This window comes from Crinia signifera, chromosome 19 (assembly GCF_055691185.1).
Source record: "Crinia signifera chromosome 19, ASM5569118v1, whole genome shotgun sequence".
Lineage (NCBI taxonomy): Eukaryota > Metazoa > Chordata > Amphibia > Anura > Myobatrachidae > Crinia > Crinia signifera.
In genome coordinates this window covers 25,731,098-25,753,896 of record NC_139226.1, presented here as the reverse complement: position 1 = coordinate 25,753,896, position 22,799 = coordinate 25,731,098, and the positions used below count along the sequence as shown (strand labels likewise).

General features: G+C 40.1%; 1 protein-coding gene across 1 annotated transcript in view; it reads right to left on the bottom strand.

The window, feature by feature from the left end:
• Nucleotides 1-22,799, bottom strand: part of LOC146041500 (cell adhesion molecule CEACAM1-like) — a 44,600-nt gene that overhangs the window by 9,144 nt on the left and 12,657 nt on the right. Inside the window, exons 6-9 of the mRNA XM_083161468.1 lie at nt 21,954-22,193; nt 18,400-18,729; nt 16,996-17,100; nt 12,811-12,893 (exon numbers count right to left, since the gene is read on the bottom strand). Of these exons, the coding sequence (XP_083017594.1) occupies nt 12,811-12,893; nt 16,996-17,100; nt 18,400-18,729; nt 21,954-22,193 (758 nt within the window). The remainder of the gene's footprint in view (nt 1-12,810; nt 12,894-16,995; nt 17,101-18,399; nt 18,730-21,953; nt 22,194-22,799) is intronic.

The window sequence follows — 22,799 nt, the reverse complement described above, 5'->3', positions numbered from 1 at the left end:
AGCTGGTGTGGTTATTGTCCAAACTGATCATGTGTCAAATAGATCGTTGAATCATATTCGTCATCTCTCTCTTTATTTTTTCTCTCTTTTTTTCTCTATTTTTATTTTCATCCTATCCTCCTGATATTCTTGGTTTTATATTTTTATTTTTTATTTTTTATTTATCATTGGTTTTCTTGATCTTGTTTATTAAGAGTTTGGGTTATTATTATTTGTCAATTTTGGTTTGATGTATTGGGCTGTCTCATTTGTTTCAACGATTCATGGTGTATTCCTTCCAGGTCTCTTCAAGGGTATTTCTCCATCCATCCGGCAGTCCCTCAAGCATTCTCTTCAGGTAAGTCTTTCTTTGTTTTGTTTTCTAATCCTTATTTTTCTATTTTTATTTTTATTATTATTGTTCTATATCATCTTGTATTATTTTTATGTTTTTCTTTTATTTTATGTTTTTTGGATGGTTGTATTCTTTATATATTTTTGTGTATATATTATTTATGTGTATATATACGGGGGGCAGAGGGGAGACAGGAAGGTAGGGAAGTGGGGAGAGAGGAGGAGAGGGATTCTCCTTTTCTTCGTATCATTAATGTTCAACCTTCAACATTTGCTGGTTCTTCCTGTATGTTTGTATCATAGGCTATGAGATTTTTAAAGATATGCCGTGTAAGTGTTGTTTTCATTCAAGCCCGTCGGATGCAGGCTGTCCATCATGAAAATCATTCTGGTTTCTTGTTTCAGCAGTTCTCTATCGAGATCTCCCCCTCTTATTCCCAGGCGAATTTGTTTCATTCCGAATGCTTTTAAGGCTTCTGGTTTACAGTTGTGGTGTCTTAGAAAATGTTTCGCCACGGGGGTGAGTGTTTTGAAATTATCCTTGTCCTTTTGTGCGTTACGTATTGTTCCTGCATGTTCAAGTATTCGTATCTTAAGAGGTCTGATGGTTTTGCCGATATATATTTTATTGCAGGGGCATTGTAAGTGATATATGACTCCCATGGTAGTACATGTGATGTTCTCATGTATCTTCCATTCTTTCCCCCATTTATCTGTATATGTTGTTTGGGGGGTCATATACTGGCAGGCTTTGCATTTTCCGCATTTCCTAGAGCCCGGTCTTTTATCGGGAGTTGATGGTTTCGCAAGATGACTTTTTACGATACGGTCTTTAATGTTTCTAGCCCTTCTCCAACTTGTTTGTACTTGTGTTGGTAATATCCTTTTCAGGTCTTCGTCAGTCTTAAGGATTTGCCAGTGATTTTGTAGGATAGTTGTTATTTCCTTCCAGTCTTTATTGAAACTGCCTATAAATCTAACTGGTTCTTCTTTATCCTCACGTGTCTTGGGTTGGAGTAGAGATTCTCTTGATATTGCATCAACTTCCTTTTTTGATCTTTTAATCAGTCTTTGACTGTATCCACTGTCTCGGAGTCTTTTGCTCAGTTCTAATTCTCTCTTCTCGTATGTTTCTGGATCTGAGCAATTGCGTTTAGTACGTATCAGTTCTCCTTTGGGTATGGCTCTAATTGTTGCAGGTAAATGAGCACTTGTGGAATGTAGGATACTGTTTGTTGCTGTGATTTTTCTATGGATGTCTGTTGTTATTATCCCTTCTTCTTGGATGTTAATTGTAAGGTCAAGAAAATTGATGGACGTCTTGCTTGCTTCATGGGTAAGTCTCAGGTTTAAATCATTGGTGTTGAGCATGGAGATGAATTTTTCCAGGTCAATCCTACTTCCTTCCCACAGGATAAATATGTCGTCTATGTACCTCTGATACATTAAGATATTGTCTGTGTATTCTTCATGATTTTCTTGGAACAGAATTTCCCTCTCCCACCACCCCAGGTAGAGGTTGGCATAAGTAGGGGCACAGGCCGTCCCCATCGCTGTGCCCCTCACCTGGAGGTAGTGGGATTCGTTACAGGTGAAGAAGTTTTTAGTGAGGATAAATTCTAGTGCTTCCAGTAAAAAGTTGTTGAATTCCTGATTTGCTTCCATATTTAGGAAGTATTTTGTTGCAGCAATTCCTTTTTCATGATTGATGCTTGTATATAAGCTCTCGATGTCACATGTCACTAGCCAGGTGTTTTCATTCACAGTTATATTTTCAAGTTTCTTTAAAATATCCATCGTATCTCTTGTATACGAGGGAAGGGCTGTGACATGTTTTCGGAGGAATTGGTCAACATAAATACTCATTTTTTCGGTTAAGCTTCCTATCCCAGATAGTATTGGCCTCCCTGGGGGCTTCTTTTCGTTTTTGTGCACTTTTAGTAATAGGTACATGGTTGGTGTTTTTGGTTTTTCTACTTTTAGATACTGGAAGTCACTTTTGCTTATTATTTTCCTATCATAGGCTTCTTGTATCATTTTTTGGTACATTAGAGTATATTTCTGGCTCGGGTTGAATGTGAGTTTTTTGTAACATTGTTCGTCCCGTAGTTGTCTCTCCATTTCCTGTAGGTATGAGTCGAGGGGCCATAAAACGATATTCCCCCCCTTGTCCGAGGGCTTGACCACTGTATCTTCCCATTTCTCTATCTCTTTTAGGGCTTTTTTCTCTCCTTTGTTGATGTTATCTTGTTGTTTGTTTCTTTTTGAGAAGAGGCAGTCGAGATCTTTTGATACCATACTCTGGTATACTTGTACTTGAGGGCATATCTTAGGGTCTGGTTGGAAGGTTGATTTTTTCTTAATTTTACTCTTATCAAATGGTTCATTGGATGGGCTTTTGGGATTACTTTCCTCTTCTAATTCTGTTAGGATTTGAAGCATTGTTAGATCGTCTTCTTCGAAATTGTTAGAGTTTTCTTCAGCAGTTCTCCTGGTTATTTCGTTCTTACGCAATTCAGATTGATTGGCGAAGAATTTTTTGAGTAAGATCTTCCTTGTAAAAAGGTTTAGATCCTTTTCACACTCAAAGCGATCAGGATTTTGTGTGGGTGAAAATGATAAGCCTCTTTTTAGGATGGACTCTTGTTCAGGTGTTAGAATTTTGTCTGTTAGGTTTATGATTCTTAAATTATCATTCATGTTTTCTTGTGCTTCGTTTGGGGCTAGAATTGTTGCCTGAATCTCCTCCTCTCTCGAGGTTCGTCCCTCCAGTCCAATGATTCTCTCTTCCGTCTTCCTCCTTTTGCTCCTCCTTGTCTTTCTCCTGGGTCTTGTGTGTCTCTCCGACCACGGCCTAAAAAATTCCTCTGATGATATGATCTATGTTCAGAATTGTCACTTTCTGACATCTCTGTTTCAGAAGTTGTATAATTAGATGCGCTGCTTGGTCTTCTTTGGAATTGTTGTGATGTTCTGGTATTCCATTTAAAAATTTTGTTTGTAGCAAAGTCAGTCCGGTCCCTTTGGAATTTACGTCTCTTTCTTTCTATAATTTCGTTTTCATAATTTTCTATTTCTTTTTTATATTTCTCATATCTTGTTTGGAAGAGTTCAAGATTTTCAAAGTTCTTCAATTTCTCGCTCAGTCTTGCTATTTCCTGAGATTGTTGTGCCAGTATTATTTCATCATGTTTTATCAATATTTTGATCAATTCGTTTGAACATTGGATCAGTATGGCTTCCCATTCTTTTTGCAGTTCTTCAGTTGCTAGGTCATAAGCAGGGAATATTTTTGCTCTTAGGCCCCTGGGGATCAGTTTTTGCTTCAGATAATTATCGAATGTCATCCGGTTCCATGTTGTTTTGCTGTGTTTCATAAGAGCAATTTTTAAGGAGAAGAGGTCCTCTGACCAATTCGCATTGTTCCTATCCCCTGCCTCTGGGTTTTGTAGGAAAATGGAGTTCATATCCGTTCTCAATTTCTCTTTTCTGTTTTCTAGATCTTTTGCAAGACTAAAGCTCGACATAGTGAGTTGGTTGGTTTTTAATGATTTTTGTTAAGAAAATTTGTGGAGGTAATTCCTCCTTTATTCGGGAGGAGGTGCTAGACGTTAGAGAAGCTGAGTTTACAGCGAGAGTCAAGTCAACAATAAGGAAAGGACGGGTAGGGATATTGTCTGCACACTCTAAGTGGGTCGCTAATGTTATTTGGACCCGTATTGCCCGCTATTTAAATATCACTGGCGGGGGTGCCACTCAAGGTAACTGGATGTACAGAAAAACTGTGGTAGCACAAGAAGTTGTGCAAGAAAGGATGTTACACTGTGTGAGTGCACACTATAAGACAATTTCTGTTTTCGTTCAATGTATTGAAATGATGTATTTAATAAAATTTACTTTTTAATAAACTTTTCTTTAAAAAAATTCCCCTATGTCTTGATTCCTTTTAATTTTTATGGAAACAAAAGAGGATTGATTCTTTATAGGTGAAATAAAGAGTTTAAAATCATATACATATAGACATGGTGCTCATACAAGGAAATGAGAGAGTGTAAAGGATAAAGTGTTAAAAAGATGTCAGAGCCCGTTGTCTGCTGCGTTGTATTTGATTATTTTTAAGGTGTCTGTTAGGTCTGTTGTGTTCATACACTATTGCCTAAATTGGCTTACAGACCAAATTTCCACCTTTAGGTATACTTTATACAGGGATAAGTGCTAGTTAGCAATTTTCAATTTTTTAATATTCAATTTTCAATAGTTGGCATCCAACTTAGCATTATCCTCTTTTTGAGGAGAGGTGTGTTTTGGATTCTAATTTCAGTTTTAGCTCTGCCAGAGCTTGAGATTGTGTTGCCCCTGTTGGTAATTTTTAGGGGGGGAGATTCCGTGAATTAATAATTTCTGTGTGTGGTTCTTGTTAGCATAGGTCACTCTAAGAATTCCTTTGTGTTTATTTCAAAGGTTTCTTATTAATAGTGACTTGCACTTCCCCGTCCGGGTGGGTGCTGATGTCAGCCTTTGTTTGGGTACTTAGGTTGCAAATTGCTAACTAGCACTTATCCCTGTATAAAGTATACCTAAAGGTGGAAATTTGGTCTGTAAGCCAATTTAGGCAATAGTGTATGAACACAACAGACCTAACAGACACCTTAAAAATAATCAAATACAACGCAGCAGACAACGGGCTCTGACATCTTTTTAACACTTTATCCTTTACACTCTCTCATTTCCTTGTATGAGCACCATGTCTATATGTATATGATTTTAAACTCTTTATTTCACCTATAAAGAATCAATCCTCTTTTGTTTCCATAAAAATTAAAAGGAATCAAGACATAGGGGAATTTTTTTAAAGAAAAGTTTATTAAAAAGTAAATTTTATTAAATACATCATTTCAATACATTGAACGAAAACAGAAATTGTCTTATAGTGTGCACTCACACAGTGTAACATCCTTTCTTGCACAACTTCTTGTGCTACCACAGTTTTTCTGTACATCCAGTTACCTTGAGTGGCACCCCCGCCAGTGATATTTAAATAGCGGGCAATACGGGTCCAAATAACATTAGCGACCCACTTAGAGTGTGCAGACAATATCCCTACCCGTCCTTTCCTTATTGTTGACTTGACTCTCGCTGTAAACTCAGCTTCTCTAACGTCTAGCACCTCCTCCCAAATAAAGGAGGAATTACCTCCACAAATTTTCTTAACAAAAATCATTAAAAACCAACCAACTCACTATGTCGAGCTTTAGTCTTGCAAAAGATCTAGAAAACAGAAAAGAGAAATTGAGAACGGATATGAACTCCATTTTCCTACAAAACCCAGAGGCAGGGGATAGGAACAATGCGAATTGGTCAGAGGACCTCTTCTCCTTAAAAATTGCTCTTATGAAACACAGCAAAACAACATGGAACCGGATGACATTCGATAATTATCTGAAGCAAAAACTGATCCCCAGGGGCCTAAGAGCAAAAATATTCCCTGCTTATGACCTAGCAACTGAAGAACTGCAAAAAGAATGGGAAGCCATACTGATCCAATGTTCAAACGAATTGATCAAAATATTGATAAAACATGATGAAATAATACTGGCACAACAATCTCAGGAAATAGCAAGACTGAGCGAGAAATTGAAGAACTTTGAAAATCTTGAACTCTTCCAAACAAGATATGAGAAATATAAAAAAGAAATAGAAAATTATGAAAACGAAATTATAGAAAGAAAGAGACGTAAATTCCAAAGGGACCGGACTGACTTTGCTACAAACAAAATTTTTAAATGGAATACCAGAACATCACAACAATTCCAAAGAAGACCAAGCAGCGCATCTAATTATACAACTTCTGAAACAGAGATGTCAGAAAGTGACAATTCTGAACATAGATCATATCATCAGAGGAATTTTTTAGGCCGTGGTCGGAGAGACACACAAGACCCAGGAGAAAGACAAGGAGGAGCAAAAGGAGGAAGACGGAAGAGAGAATCATTGGACTGGAGGGACGAACCTCGAGAGAGGAGGAGATTCAGGCAACAATTCTAGCCCCAAACGAAGCACAAGAAAACATGAATGATAATTTAAGAATCATAAACCTAACAGACAAAATTCTAACACCTGAACAAGAGTCCATCCTAAAAAGAGGCTTATCATTTTCACCCACACAAAATCCTGATCGCTTTGAGTGTGAAAAGGATCTAAACCTTTTTACAAGGAAGATCTTACTAAAAAAATTCTTCGCCAATCAATCTGAATTGCGTAAGAACGAAATAACCAGGAGAACTGCTGAAGAAAACTCTAACAATTTCGAAGAAGACGATCTAACAATGCTTCAAATCCTAACAGAATTAGAAGAGGAAAGTAATCCCAAAAGCCCATCCAATGAACCATTTGATAAGAGTAAAATTAAGAAAAAATCAACCTTCCAACCAGACCCTAAGATATGCCCTCAAGTACAAGTATACCAGAGTATGGTATCAAAAGATCTCGACTGCCTCTTCTCAAAAAGAAACAAACAACAAGATAACATCAACAAAGGAGAGAAAAAAGCCCTAAAAGAGATAGAGAAATGGGAAGATACAGTGGTCAAGCCCTCGGACAAGGGGGGGAATATCGTTTTATGGCCCCTCGACTCATACCTACAGGAAATGGAGAGACAACTACGGGACGAACAATGTTACAAAAAACTCACATTCAACCCGAGCCAGAAATATACTCTAATGTACCAAAAAATGATACAAGAAGCCTATGATAGGAAAATAATAAGCAAAAGTGACTTCCAGTATCTAAAAGTAGAAAAACCAAAAACACCAACCATGTACCTATTACCCAAAGTGCACAAAAACGAAAAGAAGCCCCCAGGGAGGCCAATACTATCTGGGATAGGAAGCTTAACTGAAAAAATGAGTATTTATGTTGACCAATTCCTCCGAAAACATGTCACAGCCCTTCCCTCGTATACAAGAGATACGATGGATATTTTAAAGAAACTTGAAAATATAACTGTGAATGAAAACACCTGGCTAGTGACATGTGACATCGAGAGCTTATATACAAGCATCAATCATGAAAAAGGAATTGCTGCAACAAAATACTTCCTAAATATGGAAGCAAATCAGGAATTCAACAACTTTTTACTGGAAGCACTAGAATTTATCCTCACTAAAAACTTCTTCACCTGTAACGAATCCCACTACCTCCAGGTGAGGGGCACAGCGATGGGGACGGCCTGTGCCCCTACTTATGCCAACCTCTACCTGGGGTGGTGGGAGAGGGAAATTCTGTTCCAAGAAAATCATGAAGAATACACAGACAATATCTTAATGTATCAGAGGTACATAGACGACATATTTATCCTGTGGGAAGGAAGTAGGATTGACCTGGAAAAATTCATCTCCATGCTCAACACCAATGATTTAAACCTGAGACTTACCCATGAAGCAAGCAAGACGTCCATCAATTTTCTTGACCTTACAATTAACATCCAAGAAGAAGGGATAATAACAACAGACATCCATAGAAAAATCACAGCAACAAACAGTATCCTACATTCCACAAGTGCTCATTTACCTGCAACAATTAGAGCCATACCCAAAGGAGAACTGATACGTACTAAACGCAATTGCTCAGATCCAGAAACATACGAGAAGAGAGAATTAGAACTGAGCAAAAGACTCCGAGACAGTGGATACAGTCAAAGACTGATTAAAAGATCAAAAAAGGAAGTTGATGCAATATCAAGAGAATCTCTACTCCAACCCAAGACACGTGAGGATAAAGAAGAACCAGTTAGATTTATAGGCAGTTTCAATAAAGACTGGAAGGAAATAACAACTATCCTACAAAATCACTGGCAAATCCTTAAGACTGACGAAGACCTGAAAAGGATATTACCAACACAAGTACAAACAAGTTGGAGAAGGGCTAGAAACATTAAAGACCGTATCGTAAAAAGTCATCTTGCGAAACCATCAACTCCCGATAAAAGACCGGGCTCTAGGAAATGCGGAAAATGCAAAGCCTGCCAGTATATGACCCCCCAAACAACATATACAGATAAATGGGGGAAAGAATGGAAGATACATGAGAACATCACATGTACTACCATGGGAGTCATATATCACTTACAATGCCCCTGCAATAAAATATATATCGGCAAAACCATCAGACCTCTTAAGATACGAATACTTGAACATGCAGGAACAATACGTAACGCACAAAAGGACAAGGATAATTTCAAAACACTCACCCCCGTGGCGAAACATTTTCTAAGACACCACAACTGTAAACCAGAAGCCTTAAAAGCATTCGGAATGAAACAAATTCGCCTGGGAATAAGAGGGGGAGATCTCGATAGAGAACTGCTGAAACAAGAAACCAGAATGATTTTCATGATGGACAGCCTGCATCCGACGGGCTTGAATGAAAACAACACTTACACGGCATATCTTTAAAAATCTCATAGCCTATGATACAAACATACAGGAAGAACCAGCAAATGTTGAAGGTTGAACATTAATGATACGAAGAAAAGGAGAATCCCTCTCCTCCTCTCTCCCCACTTCCCTACCTTCCTGTCTCCCCTCTGCCCCCCGTATATATACACATAAATAATATATACACAAAAATATATAAAGAATACAACCATCCAAAAAACATAAAATAAAAGAAAAACATAAAAATAATACAAGATGATATAGAACAATAATAATAAAAATAAAAATAGAAAAATAAGGATTAGAAAACAAAACAAAGAAAGACTTACCTGAAGAGAATGCTTGAGGGACTGCCGGATGGATGGAGAAATACCCTTGAAGAGACCTGGAAGGAATACACCATGAATCGTTGAAACAAATGAGACAGCCCAATACATCAAACCAAAATTGACAAATAATAATAACCCAAACTCTTAATAAACAAGATCAAGAAAACCAATGATAAATAAAAAATAAAAAATAAAAATATAAAACCAAGAATATCAGGAGGATAGGATGAAAATAAAAATAGAGAAAAAAAGAGAGAAAAAATAAAGAGAGAGATGACGAATATGATTCAACGATCTATTTGACACATGATCAGTTTGGACAATAACCACACCAGCTCACATATCACCAGAATTGAGTTTATCACGAAATATCTTCACCTAATATCATCACATTAAGAATTGAAAAGATTATTATCACACCATGAATGGGAAACCACATAACATAGTAAAACCCCTTCTCTTTTTTCACGCAAAATAAAAAATTAATAATCACTAAAAATGTCACCACCTGTATTATGAGTTTTTCACGTTTTTTCACACAACCAAAAAACTTTTTTTCTCACTTTGTTCCACAAACCCCTTCCCCCCTCCCCCCCTCCTCTCTCTTTTTCCCATCTCACCCATAAATATCATAAGAATAATGGATGGGGAATCTGAATTAAGTATAACACAATCGCTAAATATGAAACACCAAAACATTTATAAAGGGCAACTACCAACTGAATAATTAAAACATCACATAAAGAATGAAAAGGTAGTCAATCGCCAAATAAATATCCAAGATAATAACGGAAAGAATGTGAAACGAAAAATGATATTCCTCCATACAGATTCCGGATCCTCAAATATATAGCATAGAATAATAACATAACCACCAGTACTATTAGGAATTTGTGAAATAAAAGTATCAAACATCTTACCAAGATATAAGAACCGCCCCAAGAACATAGATACAGCAGTACAGCGATACAGGAATGAGATTTAACAACATTAATAAATCAATATCAAAACTCTAACTACGATATACAGAGTCCCGGGCGAGACTAAACCTGAGATCGAGATTCTAAGACACGGATTGGTCAGTCCGGACCATGTGACATACAGATGACGCGTGACGCAAACCACGTGACCCGGAAATAGGGCAAAACAGACGGAGATGCCGTCTTAACAGGAGAGTGAACCACAAACGCAGGATTGGCTCACAACAAAACACGTGACCACTGGCACGCGATATGATTGGAGGAGTCAAATCAATAAATACAATCCAAGTGAGACAATCGGTTGGTCTTGAAAAAGCCTCATTAGGTGAAACGCGCGTCGAGCTATCAGAGCCCGTCCTCTAGCTGCTAAAAATGATACAAATGTATACAATGTAAATCAGGAGAATACTTTCAAGTGTGTGTGAAGGAAAACAGTGTTAATATTGACTTAAGCTGGGAGACTCTATCAGTGAAAGCACATATTAGTGTGTTACTGAGTAAAAATTGAATCTGTGTGTATATACAGGGAATCAGTGACAGCGCTTACCCAAAGGGGGAACATTAACCCTTGCTGGGGAATACAAAGGGAACAGGGAAAGCGCTTTTCCCAACTTTTGCTGGAAAAATCACTGAAATATTAACCCTTGCTGGGGAAATAAAATTGACAGGGCAAATATACCCAGCTGCACAAGTTCAAATATATGAACCACAGAGCTACCAGAACCTGTCCTTCAGCTACTAAAAATGATATAAATGTATACAATGTAAATTAGGAGAATACTTTAAAGTGTGTGTGAAGGAAAAACAGTGTTAATATTGACTTAAGCTGGAAGACTCTACCAGTGAAAGCACATATGAACCAGTATGTTACTAAGTAAAAATTGAATCTGTGTGTATATATAGGGAATCAGCGACAGTGCTTACCCAAAGGGGGAATACTAACCCTTGCTGGGGAACACAAAGGGAATAGTGAAAGCGCTTCTCCTAACCCTTGCTGGGGGAATAAAATCACTGGAATATTAACCCTTGCTGGGGAAATAAAATTAACAGGGTAAATACACCCAGCTGCACAAGTTCAAATATACGAACCACATAGAAATAAGCTTGCAATAAAAGCTATTTGAAGCACTGAAAATAAACATACTTTCAAAATATGATGAAGGTATAAACCAATGTGTACACATAGAAGATTGGTGTCCGCACCTGTTTAGACAGGGAAATACAAATCCCTGCCTATTTAAACAAGGAAGTACAACTCTCCATATATCCAGACAGGAAAGTGCAGATTGATGCTTAAAGGAGAAATAATCCCAAAAATAAATAAGGGAAAATATCCAACAATATAGGTTGTCATATATAAAACTTGCAACCTAAGTACCCAAACAAAGGCTGACACCAGCACCCACCCGGACGGGGAAGTGCAAGTCACTATTAATAAGAAACCTTTGAAATAAACACAAAGGAATTCTTAGAGTGACCTATGCTAACAAGAACCACACACAGAAATTATTAATTCACGGAATCTCCCCCCCTAAAAATTACCAACAGGGGCAACACAATCTCAAGCTCTGGCAGAGCTAAAACTGAAATTAGAATCCAAAACACACCTCTCCTCAAAAAGAGGATAATGCTAAGTTGGATGCCAACTATTGAAAATTGAATATTAAAAAATTGAAAATTGCTAACTAGCACTTATCCCTGTATAAAGTATACCTAAAGGTGGAAATTTGGTCTGTAAGCCAATTTAGGCAATAGTGTATGAACACAACAGACCTAACAGACACCTTAAAAATAATCAAATACAACGCAGCAGACAACGGGCTCTGACATCTTTTTAACACTTTATCCTTTACACTCTCTCATTTCCTTGTATGAGCACCATGTCTATATGTATATGATTTTAAACTCTTTATTTCACCTATAAAGAATCAATCCTCTTTTGTTTCCATAAAAATTAAAAGGAATCAAGACATAGGGGAATTTTTTTAAAGAAAAGTTTATTAAAAAGTAAATTTTATTAAATACATCATTTCAATACATTGAACGAAAACAGAAATTGTCTTATAGTGTGCACTCACACAGTGTAACATCCTTTCTTGCACAACTTCTTGTGCTACCACAGTTTTCCTGTACATCCAGTTACCTTGAGTGGCACCCCCGCCAGTGATATTTAAATAGCGGGCAATACGGGTCCAAATAACATTAGCGACCCACTTAGAGTGTGCAGACAATATCCCTACCCGTCCTTTCCTTATTGTTGACTTGATATTTTTTTTAACAAAGTGGTAAATATGACATACTGTATCTTAATAAAGAGGTCAATTATAATGAATTTCTAAGGGGCAAGCAGATAATTTTTATCAATATATGGACCAATATATGGACAACGCTGATAATCTTTTATATGGCGTTCTACCCATTATTTCAGTTCTACAGTATCTTGTAGTGTATGATATGTTACAAGTTCAAGAATACACTGATACACCAATGCATTCTGACCCCTGTGATATCACACAATTACATTTATTATACGGACCCCGGTATCTCTGCACTGGGGTATCGAGAATGTCCCAGTGCCCATTGCCCTGAGCCAGAACACTTTAGGTGAATGTGGTTTCAGTGTTTGTAGCCCACCTTAAATTACAAACAGATTCAGTTTTAAAACATAAACCACAAAACCCCACAAATATAAATGATTATCTCTATGTTACACCCGCACTGCACACAATGTACCTTTGCTTTTCTCGGTATATTTTCATAAATGGGTCCTGATGGAATATTTGTATTCTCATAAACAGGAATATTTGGAGGGAAATCTAGAAAAAAGCAAATTATAAATATTTATAAAAATAATTATGGAACTGTATGTATGTCATAGATCTCTCTCTCTCTCTCTCTCTCTCTCTCTCTCTCTCTGTACATACACAAAGAAGATGGCACTCCAAATAATCCTCAAACTGTCAGATACCGGGTGCGACACTCTATGGGAATAGAAATCTGGATGTCAGTGGCGATCACTCGGACTTCCAATAAGCGACACAACACTGTCAGTGCTGCCGACATTTCGTATTTTACTACATCGCCTTTGTCTTGTAGGAAAATTCGAAACATCCCAGTAATTGCCACTGGCATCCAGCTATCTATATATCATACCCTGCTGCATTCTGCAGGAGACTCCCTGAAATAGTAGGAATCTCCCTCTCTCCCTGAAAGGTCTAGCAATGTCCCTGATGTCACCTAACCCACATTGTGCAGCTGTTACATTTTGGGGAAAAAAATAAATCAGAAATACAGTATATACATTCAAATGGGAGCATCCGTGGCATTTCCATACATTGGTTATTATAAGGCACAATGGTCCTTATGGCTACATACATTTTAAAGGTTTCTCTTGGCCACTTATATGGAACCACGTGTAATACACAATACACGAGCAACCCTGACACATATCGCTGGGAAATCGGAGCAATGGTATGTTTTTACCTCACAGAACAGACTCTTGCAAAGCTGACCCAAACTTTCCTTTAAAAAGGGAAATATTGAGAAGCCTGCACAAGGCTTGCCTGTCATCTGAGACCTGCATCTTAAATCTGAAGCAAGCAATGAGTTAGAACTGGAGTTTGGACTGGATTTGGACATAAACCGCAACACTGCCACATTTTATTTTTGCTTTTTCCCAAATTACCATCTGTTTCAGCCTCTGAGCTGAGGAAAGCTGTTTTACTCTTTGTTCTTCTGTTTCTTTACCATGAACTTCATCATGTACCCCTGCCCCCACTGGAGGCAAAGCCTGTATGCGGTACCTTCACTGGTTGCACACCCTGCCAGCAGTGGTGCAAGTAGAATTTTTTTCTTGGTGGTACTGATGGCCTCCACCAAAAATGGGCATGGCCATGTGTCATGAGGGGGCGTGGCCAGACAAAGATAGAGGAGTGACTAAATGACAATAGTGGCATGGCATCAGGAGACAGGGAATGAGAAACAGGGAATGACTGGGGGTGGGTTGGCTCTTGGGGGAGAGCCGGGCAGCTTGTGCTTACAGTTGTGGAGTCTGCTCTTCAGTGTGACAGGCTAAATCAGCAGTAGCCAGTAGCTGCATACAGCACCAATCATAACGCTGGGTGGGCTGCGGATGCATTATATTTAGACTTAAAATAAAAATAGAATTGACAGTGGGTCAGGGGGTAAGTGGTACTGCGTACCTGCAACATATTTCTTACAGGTACTCCGTACCACGCCGTACCCCCTTACTTGCAACACTGCCTGCCAGCAACAATCTGCGCAGTGTACCTCAGATATTTACCTCTGTGCGCAGGATGTAATGTCCATTCTTGCACCCGCCATTTTTTGGGGGCCTGTGCTGTTCCTCTGTTGCTCTCTGCCTTTGTGCTTCTGGTGCTCCTTGGTCTATATCTCAGCACTGAGTTGCAGGCCGGGCAGCACTGGAGGTGCTATGGCGGAGAGCGGCACCCTGAGTGAGGGGGAGGGGCTGGGTTATGGGAGTTGCAGGGTGCTAGAGTGAACACAGAGAATGGAAAAAAAGGGGAAGAGACTGCGCTAGTACCCAATATTTAGTGAGATTAATGATTAAACATTTCAAGTACCCCTAAAATCATTTTTAATCTTAAAATTGAAAAAATATAAACTCCACAGTAATGAAGGTCAAAATTTGTCCATTGAAAAAACCTTAAAAATAAGGGGGGGGGGGGGAGAGAGAATCAGATTGAGTATTGTGACTGAACTGATGATAGTTCTACCGTATTTTGATGAAACAGCTCTGGTTACTCTGAGCTCTAGTTTGCAGATATAGAGTCCATTTCTGGATTATCCTCACTGGTATTGTTGTAAGAGGGACAAAAGCAATAGAGCCCCACTGGCAGTTCCGTATAGGGGATCCAAATACCTCTTCAGTATATCCGCCAGAGAGATGTTAGGGGTTGCCTCTGGGTGATGGTGTTGACCCAGGAAAAAGGTTTCCTCAATGGTCAAATCTTCAGAGGTTCAAGATGGGATTCTCTGCTGTGTTTCATGACTATATTTGGGTTCAGTCAGTCACTTAAACCACCAACGCGTTTCACTACACTGGGGAGTGAAACACCTTCACACCTTGAAAAAGCTCCCCAGTGGAGTGAAACGCGTTGGTGGTTTAAGTGACTGACTGAACCCAAATATAGTCCTGAAACACAGCAGAGAATCCCATGCGTGGGGGTGCATTTAACATTGTAAGCACCCTATAGGGTGGTTATACAAGTTATAATCGCATCCCATCGCATTGTATGCCATATACAATGCCATACAATAAAAAAATTGTATGCATTGCGCGATATCGCATCGCATGCCTTATGGTCTGCGATGCGATGGGCGCCGTGATACTATACAAGTACCGTTTAATCATTAATCTCACTAAATATTTGATACTAGCGCAGTCTCTTCCCCTTTTTTTCCCATATCTATTTTGGGGATTGACACCCCCACCATTGTACTGCAGCTTGACAGAGCCACTCACACCTCTGCGCCTCCAACAGGTAACCCAGTTACCTAAACCTTTCTTTTGTACACAGAGAATGTACTACTTGTGGCTCTATTAATACAGAGTTTATCATACTATTATACAGATCGGTTTTCCCATATGTGAATTGCGTCCATGTGTTTCTTATCTCCTACAGCAGTGGTTCCCAACCTTTTTTCTCTCCCGTGCCCCTTGATTAGGCTTTTCATTGATAAGTACCCCCTCCTCTCATTTTGAAATATGGACAGTACTTAGCGGTATGCGGATCCTTATGTATGTCCTTATATTAAGGAGGAGCGGAGGAGTAGTATACAGCAAGGAATCATGCCCTTCTGTGTCTAGACACTGGTTGTGTATTATCTCCAGGATTCCCGCTAACACCGGAAGGATTAATGCCGCTGCTTCCTCCACCTTTGTCAGTGCTGGGCAGATGACTGCTGATGTCTGAGGGCAGCATGGGAAGCTCCCAGTGGATTGCTGGTCAGGCATATGACACAACATGGTTTGTCTCCATGGCAATGGGACTTCTTCAGCCATCAAAAGACCTTGTCATTGTCCGCCATTACCAATATTATTTTCAAGTACCCCCAACTGGTCTGCAGAGTACCCCCAGTGGTACTAGTACCCCAGGTTGGGAACCACTGTCCTACAGCATAACCATCGTAGTGCGCCCAAAATGGCTGCCTTATTTGGTATGCCTGCGGATAGGATGAAAAACACATGGACCTGATGGTTATGGTGGGACACTAGCACTAGGGCGCTGAAACCACCCATTTTGTGTGATCTCTTCTGGGAGTGATCTATTTATCCAGAGGTAATCCTACGTTGTGCGCCCAAGATGGCTGCCGCACCTGGTACCTTTTATGGTTGGAATATATAACCCACAGAAGTTATTACCCAAAATGTCTGCACCAACCCAGCAGTATGCTTAATGTGCTCTCTACATTAAAGGAGCCCATACACGCTCCGTTCTGGGCGTCCGTTTTGTACTTTTAAAGTACACATCGTATCGCATCGCATGCCTTGTGCATGAATTGTGCATGCAATGCGATGCAATACGATGTAAAGCTAGTACAAAAAGTATGTGCAGCACATACTTTTTGTACTGTACGATGAGATGCGCAGGAGCGCGCATCTCAGAGTACAAAACAGACGGAGCAGGAACGGAGCGTGTATGGGCTCCTTAAATCCTTAATTCTTTCTGTTGTCCAACTTCATGCAATTCTAATGCCGTTGTTCAATATTCCATGTTTTATTTTAAGTGACTCCTATGGGAGAAAAGCGCTATATAAATAAAATTATTATTATTATTGTATACAGTATTACATCTATGTTCGTATAAGCATGAAGAAATAAGGTATATTAAAAATATAAATACGGTATATTATAAATAAGCCATAAGTACATACTTTTCTTTACTATGAAGAACACAATGAGTGCAATTAGGGTCACCCCAGTGAGCACGCCGATCACGATACCGGCTATCTCCCCGCCATTCAGTCCACCAGGAGCAGCTACAGGATAAATAATAGAAATGTACATCAGGAATTTTTTTTTTATTTTACTTTAAAAGATAACAGAAAACGATGTTCAGTTGAGTTTTATAGGGGAGGGGCTGGCATGCAGCCGAGTGCAGATATAGTGGGCACCGCCCCCAGGCTCTTCCGCCCAGTGCAGCTGCCCCGCCCACTCTTTACACCGCTGGTAGCGCCTTTCTCCCTAGCCTATCCTCACTATACAGATCCCATACAGCCCAAAGTGATTGCCTTGTATCCTGGCACTAATACTGTATAATATGTGCAAATTGTGTTGCACAGGAGGAAAACCCCACAGATCGCTCTTGCTTGGACTTTGCCTTGATAAAGCAGCAGTGATACCCATTACAGATAAGACTGGAGAGGAAGTTGTTACATTATTACACTTACCTGTGACACATTGTATTCACTGCAGCCTCACAAATGTAAGAGTTTAGGAATGGTCAGATCCTGCAGCCATGACTGGGATGGCGTACGATGCATCGTGTGCAAAAGGACCGCATCCGGTGTATCATATGCTGTCCTGCTACCGGGTGAGTTGGCGGGGTATCGCATGAGAGGTGATACCTTTACATTAATGTATGGGGGCCCAACGTATTTAATGAAGATAAAGGGGGGATGCTCTACCATCCATGCCCCCTTACCGCCACCCATCGCCGCAGATCGCATACATAATTATCGCATATGCTCTAACATATGCGATAATTATGGCAAAGGATAGCTCTTGCGTTAAGAGCTGTCCTTTGCGGTGGGAGACAGCTGGCCCCATTGGGACCCGGCGGCTTCCCCCTCCCTGAAGAGGATCAGTGCAGGGAGGAGGTCACAGGTCCGGGTAGCACAGCTCTGTGCTGCCCGGACACAGGTGAGGGATGGGGGGGTCGATGTGGGCGGCGGGGGTCGGTGCGGGGCCACGGTAGAAGCCCATAGGGGGATGCTTAACCCGGTGGGGGATGCTTAGAGCATCCCAAAATGCTGTAAAAACCCAGATAACAGGGTTTTTACAGCATTTTTAGTTTAGAGAATCTCCATCTAGGTCCCAACCAGCTCCCAACTGTCATTTCTCAAACACAGTCTATTCCATGGCAGTTTTCGAGCTCATTGGTTAGTAGTTAACTCCACTTTCTCACTGTCCATGGCTTAGTAAATCTCCCTTAAAGTTTGGATTTCAGACGTTACTATATAAATCTAGGCTGAATACTATTTACAATAAATGCCTGGTACTGGTGGACTTCTGTACATGATAATGTTTCTTTCATTTATATAAAGAATATCACTTACCCTTTGCTGTCACATTGAGTGTAAAGATGAAGGTGGCGTTTCCAATAAAATTGTTGGCTCTGCATTCGTATTTCCCACTTTCTCCTACAGTCACATCAGATATCCGGAGACTGGATGTGTAGTCAGTAGAGATCACTGAGAATTTACCTCCATTTGGTACAGGAGTGTGATTTGCAAAGTACCAGAAGAACTTAGCAGGGAGGACCTTCGGTGTAGGATCGCTGGTTCGGGATTGGGGTCTAGCTGTCAGAGTCACTGTCATTACTGCCGGCTGCCCCTCTTCCACTGCAGTGTTTGCATAATTGTCATGTTCTGGAGCCTTTGGGGGATCTGATGGAATACAATCAGAAGAACTAGGCTAAGTCACTTCATAGCGTTCCCTCATCCTGACCATCAATGTTCAATTCTACCCAGGGCTATTTTTCTGCAGGCTCCAGCAGGAACTGAGGCCCTTATTCTAGCTCACTCTTTCTGACAAAATATTTCTTAGATGGAACAAAACCATGTGCACTGCAGGTGAGGCAGGTGTAAAACCCCACCCAAATCTAATTATCTCTGCACAAGTAACACCTGCCTCACCTGCAGTGCACATGGTTTTGTCCATCTAAGAAATATTTTGTCAGAAAGAGTGAACTAGAATAAGGGCCTCAGTTCCTGCTGGAGCCTGCTGAAAAATAGCCCTGGTTCTACCTGTAGCTTCATCTTGGCCCAAACATGTGGGAGGAGCTTCCGCTCTCTACAGGAGAATGGGTCATTGAATCGACACATATTAGGGTGACATGCATTGGGTCAACCACTGAAGGTCGACACATGAAATTAGTCAACATGGCTAAGGTTGACACAAGCATTAGGTCGACAATGGGAAGGTTGACAGTCAAAAGGTCAACATTTTTCAAATTTTTTTGTCCCGTATGTCGACCTGGTTGGCATGGACACCATCAAAAATGTACCGCATCCCCTCGCATGGCTCTCTGTGCCATGCGAGGGGATGCTAACAATTGGTCGGATACTAGATCCTGTAATCCACAACCTTCAAACGGCTATTAGGTATGGTTGCCATCGATGGCAATAGTGCAATTGGCCACCGATAGTGTTAAACTAGGCAATGAATGGCCATCCATATTTTTACCTTTATATTTATTGATTGGCATCCATTTTGTTTGACTGATTGGCCTGTGTTCCAATAAAACATGGGGGGTGGGGCTTCATGGGTATTGGGGGTGGAGCTATCATGTGTGTCCTGTGTCAATGCCTAATTTTTCCCAGCATATAATTTCCATAATTATAATTATAACCATGCCCATAATGTCATGTTTAGTCTCTAAATGTGCGAAATTATAATAGCTGTCAGATGACAGTTATTAGAATTTCATATCATGTTGCACTCACATGTTATAACAAATTATAAGTTAGTCACAGAAAAACCAGCATTAGAGATGAAGTCATTAACATTCCCTTACACCAGTGAACCATACAGGATACAGCAAACAAAGGGGCGTGTCTATAGGCTAGTGAAACCAGGTGAATGAATGGATTCTCCCCTCCCCCGAGAGTTATCTTGGGAAGCAAGAGAAAACCAAACAGCCACTTGCTGTTCGAGGGTGACACAGAGAGGATGGGTCTGGCTTCACCGGGAGGCTCCTTCCATAACATATGGATTTGGATGTGATAAGTAAATATGTATCATCAAACTGAATTGTGTGCCAGGACTAGGATATGATTAATGGACTGGATGTTTAGGATGAGTAGTATGTGTTTCACGGTGGCTACGTATAGCAGCGGTTGGTAGAAAGAGGATAGACATGCTTAAATTGGTAGATATAGCCGTGTACGTTTACATGTGGACAAAGTGAGGCCTAAGCCTGCTGCTGCCATGTGGCAAAGCAGAGGCCTAGTTCCTGGATCTTTTGTATGCAAGGAGTGTAAATAGCTTGCTTTTCTCTGCTATGTGTCTGGATATTTAAACTAGCCACTGTGTGTCTAAGTGTGGTTGTAAAACTGAAAGCTTTTAAAGTATATTGTCCGGCTAGAGTATCTAGATAATCGGATGTAACTGTAAGAAACATGTGCTGTGAGGGTAGTCCACTATTGTCTGGATTCTAGGTATTTGAATGCATGTGTAAGGCTATGCGTGAACATGTATGGACTCTTTGTATTGGAGAGTGTGAATGCTTTGTGTAATATCCAGTGAGAATATCTAGATAAACCAGCGGAATAAAACCAACTTATATGAAACAAATGTTGTTAGCATGTGATGCTCGGATTGAGTGTGTAATGGCATGTGATGTGATCAGGGTATGATTAGTCCTTAGATTGTATAGTGCTATTTAGGTGTTCTGTACAGAAGTACATGGTAGATTAATGATATATTAATTGTGTATGCAACAGGTTTAATGTGTTTGATGGATGTGCAAGTTATAGTCAGGATTGTGAGTATCGCATGATGCAAGTTAGAGGTTAATTCGGAGTAAATGTTGTGAATAGAAATTATGAACGTACAGGCAGTTTATGTTTGATTGCCAGGCGGAAGTTATTAGTCTTTTGTTAAGGTTTCCTTTGTGTGCCATGTAGTGGAATCTAAGATGGCGGAATGCCATGCGGCATCTTGAGGCCCAGTGTTTTGTGTTACCTTTGTGATGCATAGGCTTGGGCTAAGATGCCTGACAATTAGTTATCAGGCTTTTTCATGCTGCCTCATAGCCACGCCCCCCCACAGCAATGTATTCAATTCACATTCATATAAATATACATCACTGAGGTTAGATTTATTTAAGGATGCTGGAACAATAATCGTTATTTTGTATACTACCTGTATTGTTATATTTATTATCCATGGTACAGTTTCATCTGGTTACACTTATAAATAATATTCATTGATTATAAATCTGGACATTCAATTATTGGTTGTGTACGAAATGAATAAATTAGATAGACTTTGCATATATAAATAAATGGACTTCCTTACCTGGCACAAAACAAAAGCAGAACATCAGTTTTGCTGTGTCATCGATGGAGGAAAACCATCTGGTTCTCCCCCATAGGTTGCAAAAGTATTCCACATCGGCCATAAACCATCAATGATTTCAAATCATCGATGATCGATGATCATCCCATGGCTGTATTCATCAATTAATATTCAGTTACAGACTGGTGAGATCTGTTCACTATGAACATAAAGCAAAATTATTAAGGGGATGTTTAGGGACCCAAAAGGAAAGTTTATTTTATAGGAACCGTGTCCTATTGGTGCAGTCCCTGAGCCCTGTCAACCTTTAGTAGTCGACCCAGTGCATGTCAACCTAATGAACGTATACCATATACAGCGACCTGTTATTACCCCTATATTACACTATAATGTACGTTACCTCCATAGATCATATACACTTGGAGGTTTAGTTAAAATTTGGATAAGAATATTGAATAGAACAATGGATGACATCACTCTTACATCTTGGACTATGACATCACAGCCATCGGTGATGGAACAGTTATATAAAAGTGCAGTAACAGATTCACAATACAGCTTATTATTATGATATCCATGTTTATCTCACCAAGCAGCAGTATACAGCTGTTGGTTCTCCCCATCTGATCCCCCAGGCAGGTCAGATTAGATCCTTGGACATTACTCTCTAAAGTCAAGTTCCTGCTCACTTGGTTTCGACTGGTCTCTGTTGTGTTACTAAATATCATGGTCACGTTGGCTGGAGGTTCCCCTCCTGGCCAGGAGCAGGTGAGCTGGAGACTCTGACTGTAAGGTTGTGTGAGACATTGAATGCCCTCTGCTGGGCGCCCTGCGAGAAGAAATGAAGGAGAGTAATTAGTATACTGAGATTTAAATACAGTTATTTGACCTTCTGCATTATTAGATATCTGTGCCCGGGCTCGGGGTGCACATTGTACATTATTATTACTAACTGAGCCTCTAGCTCAGGCATGTCCAACCTGTGGCCCTCCAGCTGTTGTGAAACTACACATCCCAGCATGCCTTGCCATAGTTCTAGCATTCCCTAATAGTAAAACTGTGGCAAGGCATGATGGGACGTGTAGTTTCACAACAGCTGGAGGGCCATAGTTTGGACATACCCGCTCTTTATGATATCTGCTGTCATCTATATGTTCCATGGTAGTGTCTTGCTCACATGGTGCACATGTGCACTTTGGCTGGGAGATAAGAGGAATGAGAGTAAGCAACAAGTGTACTGAGATTTAACCACACACAATTGATACATAGCGGTGTTATACAGCTGTGCTGTGATAGGGCCTAGGGAGGTCACATGCACAGCAGGATTGTATCCATTGGGGTTTTGAACATTGGGACGCCGATGTCAGCAATGTCACCATCAGCATTTCAACCACTGGGATACTGACCGCATCTTTGCAAGCACCAGAAGCCTTAC